The sequence below is a fragment of the Caloenas nicobarica genome, chromosome 12, assembly GCF_036013445.1.
Source record: "Caloenas nicobarica isolate bCalNic1 chromosome 12, bCalNic1.hap1, whole genome shotgun sequence".
Taxonomy (NCBI): domain Eukaryota; kingdom Metazoa; phylum Chordata; class Aves; order Columbiformes; family Columbidae; genus Caloenas; species Caloenas nicobarica.
In genome coordinates, this window is record NC_088256.1 from 4,990,525 (window position 1) to 5,003,862 (window position 13,338).

Genomic DNA, 13,338 nt, shown 5'->3' on the forward strand with positions numbered 1-13,338 from the left:
AGCCAATTTTGTGCTATTTCCTGAAGCATTGTATTTTATATTCCTATGATTTAGCGAGATATGATCAGCATTTCAGCTAGAATTTTCCAAGAAGGCTAAGGGAATTTAGTGACAAAAATTGCTGTTGAGGATTTTAGCCTAGCTTCCCTTAGGCTGCTTTGAAAATATTTCCACCAGAGCCCCATTCTAGGCCACTGGGGCCTTAGGAAATTATTTTGATGGTATAGGTGTTGGGTATGTCAGTTCTTTAAACACTAAAACCTGAATTATTACTACAGTGATGCTATTTGACTGTCTAATCAGGCCTAATCCTGCAAACAAAAGTGTAACTTTGTTAAAGTGGAATAGTCCTGTTGTCTTCAAGGGGTCCATACTAGGAATAAAATCCATAGTATGTGTGGCTGTAGGATCAGCCAAAGATTTTAAACCTGCAAAAGTCTGTCATTCTAATTTCTGTACCAAAGCAGGAAATATTGTAAATACGTGCCAGTAATATAAAGGTTAATAACAGCTCTCGTTTTGTATGTTTTAAAGCTGTGTTTTACATTCATAGACTTTTGATCTTTACTTTTGTTTCAAAGGAATCACCATATGTAATGTATAAGAAAAACCATGAACAACTAGAAGGGAATGAGAGATATGAAGGATATTGTGTAGACTTAGCTTCTGAAATAGCAAAACATGTTGGAATAAAATACAAACTGTCAATTGTTGGAGATGGGAAATATGGAGCTAGGGACCCTGAGACTAAGATATGGAATGGCATGGTGGGTGAACTGGTCTATGGGGTAAGTTTCTCTTAACCTTCGTTTTCATGTTCTTTATAAAAAGTTATGCTCAAATTTAATAAACTGCAAAATAAAGATCATCTGTTTGAATACGACCTTTAAAATTCTAGATATTTATTTGTAGTGCCATTTTTATAGTCTACTTTTCTAATCATTTCATTGCAGGAACATGTCACTTTTTTTACTGCTGTTCTCTAAATCAGAGTCCACAAAATGTTGAGAAGTGGCACTGGGCAAATTTCAAATTATTGTCTACAGCAGAATTTCCAGTTTGCTCTTCATAGGCTCTTCTTGCCTTTGCCATGTCTCCTTTTTCTCTATCAGTCTTGTAAGTGCTTGGGAGGGTGTCCCTCCCATTAGAGGTCTGATCCTATGGTGTGTTGGTCCTCCTTGGATCACTGATGTCAATTTGTGTTTGACCAGACACCAAATACTGAGGTAGCCCCCATGGTTGCTTCTCAGGGTAAGAAACAATGCAAGTGTGAAATCACCCAGATTTTTTTTTTCTTTTAAACCCTGGGTTTGGCTTTGAAAATCAACTGTCAGACACACACAAAAAAGTCTAATTCATTGCATTCCTCTTTGTATGTCTATATTGGGTTTACATTGCTTTGTTTAATAAGAACAAAACGAGTCCGGAACTGCCATTTTAGAAATTTCTTTGAAAACGAGAGTTTTGGAATATAGATAAACCAGATGGAAGGGGGAGAAAATTGGCTTTGCAGAAAAGACTTTACGAGATGGTATTTCATCTTTGCTTTTTTTTTCCCCCCCAAATGCTAATGAGATGATTTGTGATTCTGCCCAAATCTTCTTTACAGTTTATTTTTAACAAGCTTTCCTTTATTAAAAATATCTGAGTTGAAGCGAATATTTCCATTGCCTCCTTTTGTTCCATGGCTGAGTGTAATTTCTAAAAGTCACCTCAAAATTTCCTTGGGATAACGTATCATCATTCTTGCAAAATGTTTGGTGAGATAATTGTTTTCAAATGAATCAATCTTTTTAAAGTAATTGCTAGATTTGCGAAAGTTTTCTTGAGCAGTCAGTCCTCATGCCTTATTGTATGCTTGGTACTCTATTTGACTTCAAAATATTTTATATAAGCAACAATGTTTTTGTAGTATTTTATTAAGGGGAGGGAAATCTGCTGATTAGAGAAAGTAAACAGGGGTCTGGAGCCCTGGGTTATATCTTCACTTCCCTGTTGCATTGAGGTTTGACATTATGCAAATCTTCTGAACTCCCCATGCCTCAGTTGCATGATTTGGGAAACCAGTGTTACCTCTCGCAGAGAATACAAGTACATCAAGAACCTCTGAAGCAAAGGTTTAGTTTAGTTCCAAGCATAATTACGTTGCAGTGGAAACCTAAACCCTCAGTTTCCCTGTGTGTGGTTCAAGAAATATCAAGAGTATTAGCTGTAATTGGGTCCTTTTGATATATTTGTAAGTGACAAGCAATGAAAGAGTTTATTCACTTAAAAAAAATAATCATACCATATGCAAAAGGCATAGCAAAAGAGAACCTGAAATTACTGCTAACAGCCAGGGCACAGGGACTGTCTATGCCAGAGGAGGAACGGTGTGATACGGGCAGTGCCTCTGAGACTTGGGCCACGTAAGATCAGCCTGTGCAGCTGCTGTATCATCCAAGATCCATCCGGATAAAGGGCCACAAAGTGATCAGAGGGCTGGAACACGTCTCTTCTGAGGACAGGCTGAGAGAGTTGGGGTTCTTCAGCCTTGAGAAAGCTCCGGGGAGACCTTATTGCGGCCTTTCAGTGCTTAAAGGGGGCTTATAAAAGAGATGGGGAGTAGCTTTTTAGTAGAGCCTGTTGCAATAGGACAAGGGTTAATGGCTTTAAACTCAAAGAGGGGAGATTCAGACTAGGTATAAGGAAGAATTTTTTTATGATGAGGATGGTGAGAGCCTGGCCCAGGTTGGCCAGAGAGGTGGTGGATACCTCATCCCTGGAGACATCCCAGGCCAGGCTGGACGGGGCTCTGAGCAACCGGAGCTGGTGAAGGTGTCCCTGATCATGGCAGGAGGGTTGGACTAAATGGTCTTTAAAGGTCCCCTCCAACCCAAACTGTTCTGTGATTCTGTGATGAACAGGTTGACTGCAGCTGCATTTTCCACAGCCCCTTGGGACAAGCCTAGCTCAGACCTCTGCCTCCTCAGCATCAAACCCAGCGCCTGACGCTTCCTCTTGACCTGACCGTACTTGTGACCTTTCCACACCAGCAAAAAACAGCCTTGCAGGCACCACAGACCGTTCCTTAAAACAACCCCAGAACCACCCTGCTGTTGTCATTTTCCCCTGCAAAAAAGATCTGTTCCTTTATATTCTGAAGCACAGTTTTCATCAGTGTTTTCTCATTAATGAAAAATTGAGAAACGTTTCCTCCCTGGCCCCCAACAGCTCCTCTTCTCGTGCTGCAAGCTCAGTACTGAAGCCTTTTCGCTGCGGTGCTCAATTATTCAAAGGTCAGCTGCGTCCCTTGAGGTTTGACTGTAGACCCAGGTTAATGCCTCCAGCCCAGCGCTGCTGAGCTAGCTCCCCATCCTGCTGAGCTGAACTTCTGAGCTGGCAAGCTGCTCAGAAATCCACCTGGCTTTCTGTAAGCTGGGAAAATAGCGCCTGACCTCTGAGTACAAACCTCACCAGCCCTCCAGCCCCTTTTGCGGCACTGTTTGCACACATCATGAAATACCCTTGGCCTCTTTCTCCATCTGCTGAGAGGGGGCTGTATACCACACTCACAAGGATGTGCACAAAGCCCTTTGAAGATAAGAAGTGCTCTAGAAGTGCTAATTATTTAGAGCAAGCGCCTCATTTACGTACTGACTTTCCTTTATCTCTCAGGGGCTTAAAACTCTATTAGGGAACTAAAACTGTCTTTGCCCCTAATGCCCCTGTGAGCCTTGTCTGCAAAATGACTGTCATATTTGGCTCCTCTAGATTCCATTTTGGGAAGACAAGAGGGAGATTAGATTTTAAATGCCTTTATTAGCATGTATGGAAGACAGACGGTGGGGGGGGATAAAAGGGGCCTGATTGGGTTTGGTACCAGTTATCCAGCAGATGAACTGAGCTGTGGCAGAAAAGACAAATCTTTTAGATTGCATTTGTCTCAAGTGATAAACAGTGCCTAGTCGTTTGTCGAATCCAGCATATTCCTGCTCCAGCAAGCTTCCCACCACCACCTGGCACTGCTGGGAAGTCTTACCAGGCTTTTTGAATACAGTGCCCTTTTTTTGCATAGACCCGTGCATACAACTCTTTTCCAAAATTGCTCTTAGGACGGTCATAGGAAGTGAATGGCTTGTCGTTTTAATGCCAAAACCCTAATTAACTGTGATGAATGTGTAGTTTGTGCCAGTCGGTTGTTACTGTTGCTCGTGCTTCCTGTGGGATGCAGCCCAGAGTCAGGAGAGAAGGTGCAGCCGGGTCCTGGCAGCCTGCAGAGCGCTGGGTCGAGGGCTGGGCATGGCCAGGAGGGGAGGGATGGGGGGCTCGTGTGCCCTGAGCTGTGCCCAAAGCAACCGGGGGGCTGTGTCCCAGCACTGCGGGTCCCCAGGCTGGATGGGACAGCGCTGGCTCCGGTGTAAGACCGGCCAGGGATCTGCATTCGCTGGAGCAGTCCCCAGAGTTACACGTTACCTGGGGACAGACACGCTAAAGTACGTCCCATTAGAAATTCTCCCTCCCTTGCCTCATTTCACATCAGGGTTGCGTGGAGGGTGTAAAAGTCTGCCATGCCATAGGGCCCCCCAAAGTCAAGCACGTTCTCAGCTGGCGCTCGTGGGCCTTTCTTTGTGGCTTTGCGATGGGCTGCCCAGGTGAAGCGGGTCACAGAGAAGGGCTTGCTCTTTGGCAGCTTCGGGATGGCAGTCCTGGAGGCAGGGACTTCTGGCTGAGCAGATATTCCCAAAATCCTGTGCTTCAGACGGGAGAACTCCGAGGTCTTGTTAGAGAGGAGATAACAGGGCTTTGTGGTTTGTTAGCAATTTTCAAATGGTGGTGGTGGTAGTAGTAATAATAACGGTAATAAGAATTAATAATGATAATAAAATTTGACATAAAAATGAAATTTATAAATCAAAAAATGTCAGTTCAGGTTAAAGAAAACCTTAATTTTGCTCTTCCACTCTGATGGTGGCAAAATGAGGCTCTTCTTCCCGCCAGAAAAAGCTCCACCACTTCAAGCACTATTATTTTTTAAACTAAGAGAAGTTTCTAAAGCATAGTGAAACTTCCGACAGAAGAAAAATAGCAAATAGGTAAAGCCTTCTTCCTGGACATTTTAGAAAAGGGAAGTTGCTAAATTGCTCTCAGTCTGGGAGACTGAATTGCTGTTTAAATCTAAGCAGCAAAGCAGACCGGGAAGGTCAGCGCTGTCCTCCCGTGATCCCCCCGCTGACGACGCGCCCTCCGCTCGGGCTGACGAGCAGCAGCATCTGCCGCTGGGCAGACCCCGGGGCCAGCGCTCGGGGCTTTGTACCCACCAGCTGCTGAGCACTAGACAGTCATCTTTTCTGTAGCATAAGCCCCTTTCTGTAGGTTCTTATTTCTTCTTCCCCTTTTAAAGCAGGCTGCTGTTCCTCCTTCCCTGTTCAGCCAGGGAAGGCTTTCCCTCCCTGGGTCTGATGCTTTTCACATCACTGAGGCTAATTGACAGTAGGTTTAACACAGATCTTAATTGTAGCTACAAATGCTTTGGGAGTGGAAAGAGCAGCCAGACCTTCCAGCTTTTAAAACTCAGGTGAAAAAAGGTCTTTATAAAAACCTTTCAATATGTAGAATAGCATAAAGGAACGAAGAAGGGATGTAAAGGGCAGACAGTCCCCCGAACGCAGGCAGGCTCCGCAGTCTGTCGGCGTGGGACCACCTACTCATCTCCCCGCCTTTAACAGACTAACCAGCCTCGTGTGGCGCCGGCCTCGCTGGCTCTCCCAGCAGCAGAAAAAAGACTACAGATGGCATATGCAGCCTTTGAATCGTAGCAGAGAGGAAGACTAATTCATTTCCGAATTCTCCTCAAAAACACCCATGTGCTCTTAGTCTGTGGCAGGGCCTGATGTGCTGCGAGCAGGAGAAGCTCGCCCTGCGCCCCTCGCCCCAGGTTTCTGCAGGAGGACAGCCCGCGTGCAAGTGCCCAAAGGCAATCCCGCTGCCCGGGGGCTCAGACAGACCCTCATCCTGCACACACACGGATGCGGGGTCCCTCCGCGGGCAGCCGCTGAGCTGTGGTGGCTCCGCGCCGTGCAGGGGGACAGGACCGCAGCCCCAGCACACAGCCGCGGTGACTTGGGCCAACCCGCGTCCCGGCACAGACAGGGCAAGCACACACGTGTCAGCGGCGCAAAAAGCAGATGTACCCTTAATTTCTGCATCTGCATACAGTAGTTGTGTCTCAGAAGGAACTGTGGGCATCCGCATAAAGCGTGCATGGACTTAACATTGACAAACTACGGCAGGCAAGGCCAGCTGCAGTTTTAACACCTTTTTACACTGCTCAGCTAATACACATCAAGACTTCAATGTGGCGTATTGCTAGTCAGATGTCAGCTGTTGTTTTTAAATAAGCGTGAGCTAATGTGTTAAAAACACATTGCCCCCATGACCTGGCCTCTCAACACACCCTGATATCCCTGGGTATACTGGACTCTCTTTAGAAAGTACCTTTTACCAGCAGTTACCACAGGTGATGTGTCGCTCTGTCTGACACCCTTTTCTCACACCTGGAAACCTCAGACTTTGGTGAGGAGGCCTACGATGTGCTCAGAGTCAGTTGTTGTTCCAGTGCAGTCTCTTCCGTCACCACTGGGTACCTCATTTAGCACTTCTGGGGTGCCTGGAGGTTTGGCTCCCAGTGGAAGTCGGGCAGCGTCCCTCTCCTTCGGTCTGCACGTAGTCTGAGTGCTGGCTGGTGTCCCGTCACACAAAGGTCTCGCAAAGTGACTGTAGTCCAGACCCACTTCTTGAAAAGCGACACACCAGCAAAGAAGTTGTTCAGTTCTGCAAGCAGGAATGACCAGAAGCATGCAGAGGCAGGAGCATGGCCAGTGTTTCTTGCTGTCTCTTGTGCATGGCTTTGAAGTTAGGAAGGCTCATCTTTGGGTCTGTCAGCAGAAGAATTTGATCCCTCATTTTGGATTACAGAGGTGGAACATCTTATCATTTTTCTTCTCCATGTAGAGGGATGTTGCAATTTGCTATTTTTTCTCCCTCACCTTAAGAGTCTTGATGTTTGCAGCCCCCTGGGCTCAGCTTTGAGCAGAGTGGGTAGTGCTTTAGCTGTGTGTCCTCTCTAAATCCCTCCCTCCCACACTCACAGGGAAAGACAGAACAAGCCTCAGAGGAATTCATGACATTTCTCGCCCGGCTCAAATGCAGTGAAGATGATGTTTGAAACGCCATTAGTCATGAGTGATTAGCAAGGCTTAGTTGTTGAGGTTCTTAAACCTCCTTCCAGTTCTGCATGGGGAATGGCATGTTTGTGGTTGTGGTTATGTTCTTTTTTATCAAGCTCAATTTTTATGGGTTCGGCTTATCTGCAGCCATAACAGGGAGGGAAATTCACAACTGTGCCGCCGTTATTAATGATCCTGTAGGGTGCTTAGAGATCTCCATAAGCTCTCCATTTCAAATACTATAAACAAATAAGCAAAGAGCAGTCTGGTTTTTAACCTCGCTAGTGTAACTAATATTCAGAGAAGTGATGGGGAACCAGGCTCCAGTGCTGAGTTGTAGCTGATCTGCTTTCAGTGCCCTAGTTATCAATGATTTCCTGAGACCCTGCATCCGAACCCATGTTTGTTCCCTCTGCAGAAAACAACTGCTGCCATATTCGTTTAAGGCATGAGGGTGTTTGTTGGCATTTCCAATACATTGATCACCTATCAAAAATGGTAGGAAAGCAGGAAGACAGAAATGTATCAGAAAAAGAAATATTTTTATCTCTTGTAATACTGAAATGCAATTTTAAATAATTTACAAATAAATCCGTACTGCATGACTTGAATGAGGACACGATAACAATCAAGCCTTTAAAAACTAATTTGTCTGTGCTCCAGCACAGCACCAGCTTCCTCTCCACAAAGACCCCGCAGGAACATCCTGCATGAACTCCGCTGCTCATGAAGGAGATACAGACTTTATTGCACGCTGCATCAGTGCTTAGGAAGAGCTCCACTGTGTCTACTTTGGCAATTAAATTATTACTTTGGGAGAATTAAATTTCTCCACGTCCAGGAAAGCACTACAGAAACTAAATGCTCTTGTAGCTGAACCAGCCTTTTCCTACCTTGACGAGCTGTTCCATGGCTCGTGGTCCATGTGCAGAACTGTGGGCAGTAAGGCACCTGCCTCCCACCTAAGCTTCACTTTGTGTGGAATCATTGCTAAATCTCTGCAGGGGTCCTGATCCTTAAGGTCGCTCTAATAAGGATTAATTTGTAAGTACCTCATTAGTTCAACACAAAATACCGTAGCCGTGGTCAAAGTGCTTATTCTTCCAGCCAGGCATGGACTCTGACTACATTTAAAACTGATATTCTGTGCGCATCTCCTGTTCACTGACCGCAGACATCTAATATTTAGCAGTAGCTCAACAAGCAGCAGCTGCAAGACAAATACGTGTTCTGGGGGGATTTGTCAGTGAACAAGTTCCAGCATCATCTGGTCCCTTTACCACACTTACCTGTGTCCCCCAGCTCTCTCAATTACTTAGGTGATTAACACAGTCACCTGCAAAGCCAAGGAGCACCCAGGCATCAGAGGCAGCTTGTGGTTTTGGCTTTTATATTCAAGCCATGTTGAGCTAGATTTTGACAGTAAGTGACCACAAATCAGGTGAGGGTTTTCTCCTCGAGGCAAACAGTCGCTCCAGGGGAAAGGCAATGTCTAAAGGGGCTGAGGGGGCCGCGCGAGGGTGCGCCACGGCCCACGATCTCCACATGACTTCTGTACGTGCACGGGCATGTTGTATCTGATTATTCCAAGCAGTGAACTTGCACAGGTAGCTTGTAGTACCAGGTGCCAGTACCAACTGTTGAGAGATACTCCTGAGTGGCCGGAGCACCTCGGGCACCAGCCGCACAGAGCGTGGCCTACTGAGAGTAACCCTATGAGAGGCCTTCACCATTTTTGCTTACTAAACTAAAAAACAACAACAACAAAAACGACAAACCAGCTGTCTAGGAGGAGGACAAATCAGATATTAATGGAAGTCACGTACATCACCATCAGATTTACATCGAGGCATATTCAGTTATTTTATGGCACAGATTTTAATCACTTCTTATTGACATTTCCTATTAACTTTTATTCAGACTTCTACTTAATCGGGTTTTATTTTTCCACCAGAAAGAGATACATACTTACTAGTGGGAAACAAAAATCTGGTTTAAAAGTTTCACAGTGGTTTAGGTACTGGTAAGTTAAACTTTCCCCAAGAATCATTTCTTCTGTCTGAGCTTGTCAATTACCAATGGAAGGCCATCTTTAGAAGTATTAATAACGTGAATACTTAGGTTGTTTAAAATAGAACATTACCAAAAAAAAGCATGTGTAGGTATGTAGACAGTCATAACAATAATTTTTAAATGAAAAGGGCTTTTTTTTTTAACATTTTAGTCCCCTTGGTTGCAGATGCTGGCACCTGCTTGAGTACTTGGCTGCATCAAGGCTAGGTTATCTAAACAGCGTGCCTTGAATCTTTCTGGCATAGAAATAGAGATACAATTAAATATGTTGAAAATCTGTTCAGGAATGTTATTTTTAATCAGTTAACTAAGTAATTTTTTTTACTTCACATTCTTACTCTCCCACGGAATCCAGCAAAGATGTGTTGATTGAGGGGAAGGGTATTGGTTCAGGATGTACCAACATGCTGGTAAATGACAGATGTGATGAGATTGTGCTTCCAGATGACACAGCCCCAGAGCATGGTCTGTGTTATAGGTCTGTAGAGCTGCACTCTGTAAAATAGGATGGCATGCATTATACTGAAAAGTACTGCTTTGCATTCTTCTCTGATAACCCAGGGTATTCACCTCTCAGGGACTCACAAATCTGTATTATTGTTAATCAGTGACCACAGCAAGGGTGGGCAGTCTGGTTCCTGTCACCCCACTATTTTACCGTCTTGGATCCCTTATTGCAATGGGGCTTCAAAGGGGTATACTTGTGGTAGCACCCAGATGCAGCTGAAATTCAAGGACTGATTGCTTCTCTTAGGTTCCTTTTAAAGATCTTGGACTAATCAGTAAGGCAAGAGAACTTGCTGAAAGAATGCAAGAGCGTTCATTAAAATATAAGAAACATGTGATTTGCCCAAAACCTTCAAGACAGATGGACGGGTACAGAGCATTACTAGAAAATGACATTGTTTTAGTTGACATCTCACTGCCCGGTTCGCATAGTGTTTATTCATCCATTTTAACTTAACGGAAATACAAATAGATGTTGGTATGTATCTACCTCTGTTGAGAGGCCCTTGCACAGATTTGATTGTAATTTTTCTTGTCAATAATTTTCTGTCAAAGTCCTTAACTTCAGTGACAGCAAAATAGGCTGCAAAGAAAATGTTTACTACTCAGTCTTGTAATTTATCATCTGGTTCATTAGCCTAAGACTCTAGATTGTGATTATGTTGTAACTGTTTTGTAACTAACTTGGGTTTGTTTTCCCTTTTCAGAGAGCAGATATAGCTGTTGCTCCCCTCACCATAACATTGGTGCGAGAAGAAGTCATAGACTTTTCCAAACCTTTTATGAGCCTGGGCATCTCCATCATGATCAAGAAGCCTCAGAAATCTAAACCAGGCGTATTCTCTTTCCTGGATCCTTTGGCTTATGAAATTTGGATGTGTATAGTCTTTGCTTACATTGGCGTCAGCGTAGTTCTTTTCCTAGTCAGCAGATTCAGCCCTTACGAGTGGCATTTGGAAGACAGCACTGAAGAACCACGTGACCCTCAGAATCCTCCTGACCCTCCAAATGAGTTTGGAATATTTAACAGCCTTTGGTTTTCCCTGGGTGCCTTTATGCAGCAAGGATGCGATATTTCTCCAAGGTTTGTTCCATATCACTCCATCACCTTTTTGCATTTTATGGTCATTCTCTGATGCCATGGTGCATATATGTTACTTTTTCGAATTTCCTTTTAATTCCAAATTTTTTGTTTTGACATTCCATTCAATGCTAAGCATCCTCATCAAGCCACCATGCTTGCTAACATTCACCTCCAGAGTGAGTGGCATTGCCTTATAATGCCGTTTATGCATTTCTGCCAAACTTATATACACCATGTTGAGGCTGTAAAATGCATAGGGTTTTCTGTTTTCAGCAATGCTTGGAGGGCTACCGTGTTTTTGCTGCATATCTCATTTTACGGTCATCTCCTTGGTGCATATGACATATTCTGCTTTGCAAAATGAGAATTATTGATTTCAAAAAGTCACATGCAACAGCACTTTAAAGCACCTCCACTCCCGTCATGGCTTCTGCTAGTCTTTTTGCTTTCTTCTGTGCCTAATTTCTCTAGTTTTGTTCTTCTTGAACCATCCCTTCATCTATTACTAATTTGCTTACTACCATATTTCATATGTTCAGGTCTCCATATGTGCCCCTCTAACAGTCATTGCATGCTGTGTGTATCGTTATTTTAGTCCAGTCTAAGCTGTTGTCCCTGTATTCATAGTCAATATGGTCCAATAAGCATTGCCAGTTTCTGTAAAGAATTTTCTTATTCATAAAGACAGTCTTTCTGAATAAGGCTATAGTAAAACATGTTTGATGTTAGTTCAAATTTAGAAGAGAGCACTAATATGAACTATTGTAGAATTATATTTCTCTTTTAAAGAAGCATTTTGAAAAACACCCGAGAACAGTGAAGTTCTCTTTAATTGAATAATGCATACCACATATGTTTTTTGAATAATATATATAATTTTTCTACGTTTACACTGGTAAAATATTTTGGTGATGTGCCTGTGATAAGCAGTGAAATTATCTAGTTTCTTAGTGATGGAACACCAGTTTTATTTTGTATGGCAATATTTTAATAAGCAGTTTACAGCTATTTTAATTATTAAAAATACCTGCTTAGTACAAACAGGATGCAGTTTTCCCCTTTAACAAGGTTGCTAATTAAATCAAGAGAGACAGATCTTTTCTACCTAAGCACTTACATTCGAAATACACCTTGTTTATCTCCATATTTGTGTACCTTTTTCAATACCCAAATCATTTGAAAGTTACTGGGTTTTCCTGGTCCACATAGTGGTAGGGACCTTGAGTGGCCTCACTGAAGTAAGTGACAAAGCTTCTATGAAGCTTCATGGAAAGGATTGTGATTTTACATGTTATAATGTAATAACGATCCCTTAAGTTCGCAGTCGTTGCACATTCAAATCTCCTAAGGATCGCAGCAAAATCCAGGGCTTTCAGAAATACTGGTCTATGCACGTTGGCGTTTGATGCAAGTCATGCGTATGTTTTAAAAGTCTTGATAGCAGCGGTTAGATTTCATACTTATCAACAGATGCATATATATCCCATATAAAACCCACACACGTTTTTGCCTGGCAGTGACCACGCGTTAGTTTTTGCAGTTATCAGTGTCTGGGTGTGCTGCCCCCCTGTATAGTTGCAGCCGTTCCCCTTCTCCTGTTCTACGCTGTCTTTCTGCTTTATGCCCAAATTCTGTGCTGAAACTTTGCCTCTCTGCTTGCTGTTAAAGGTGATGAGTAGCGATAGCATTTAAATTGCTGTTGACCGTGTGTGTGCCCAATACAAAGGACCGGGAAATAAGCACTGGGACATCACATGGAAAGCTGCAGGCATTGCACTGTTCTGCTAGGGCTGTTTATTGACAGTTAAATAGATGTGCATAGGATTTTTGTTAAGCTTTCATGTGACTCTTTGACATGTTCAGCCATTTTCCTTATATAACAAGTGGAGCATATTCTGTTTTTTTCCAATACTACCATGATAAGTGCCTTGGAAATACCTAAAAAAAAGAGAAGAAGGAAAAAAAAAGAGACAGCAGTAAACCTTTTTATTTTATCTGTCCGTCAGAAGCTATTATCTCAATATTAATAGATGGCCCTCATTTGAAGACATTGTCCAGTTATTTTGTTATCTTTCGTGATAACAGATTCCAGGCAGTTACATGCATTGTTACTGAAAAAAAAAAAAAGAAAAATTTAATATCTTGGTTTAAATTCCAGAAACAGTGGTACTTTGACTGATATGTTGATTTAAGTTGATTAAATGTCAAATTTCTTTTCCATAGAAGGGACTATTCCCAAGTATTCTATTCTTAAGCCGTATCTTTGTAAGGTTGTGCCATTCACAGTACATTAACTATATGAATGTTTCATATTATTTTATTGCCATTAAAAGGGGCTTCATTCTTCCATTGTGAGTTTTGTCTGAATAAATTTCTTATATGAGAGCGAGCGTACAGCACTTGTAGAGAGATGCCGACAAGCAGTCTGGAGAGATCACTTTTGTACTTGCTGATAAAGGCTCTTTG

At 43.0% G+C, this 13,338-nt stretch overlaps 1 protein-coding gene across 2 annotated transcripts in view; it reads left to right on the forward strand.

The window, feature by feature from the left end:
* The window catches only part of GRIA3 (glutamate ionotropic receptor AMPA type subunit 3), a 145,978-nt gene that overhangs the window by 92,498 nt on the left and 40,142 nt on the right, over positions 1–13,338 (forward strand). For both annotated transcript variants that reach the window (XM_065643717.1, XM_065643716.1), the window contains exons 10-11: positions 582–788; positions 10,496–10,872. In XM_065643717.1, coding sequence (XP_065499789.1) covers positions 582–788; positions 10,496–10,872 — 584 coding nt within the window. The remainder of the gene's footprint in view (positions 1–581; positions 789–10,495; positions 10,873–13,338) is intronic.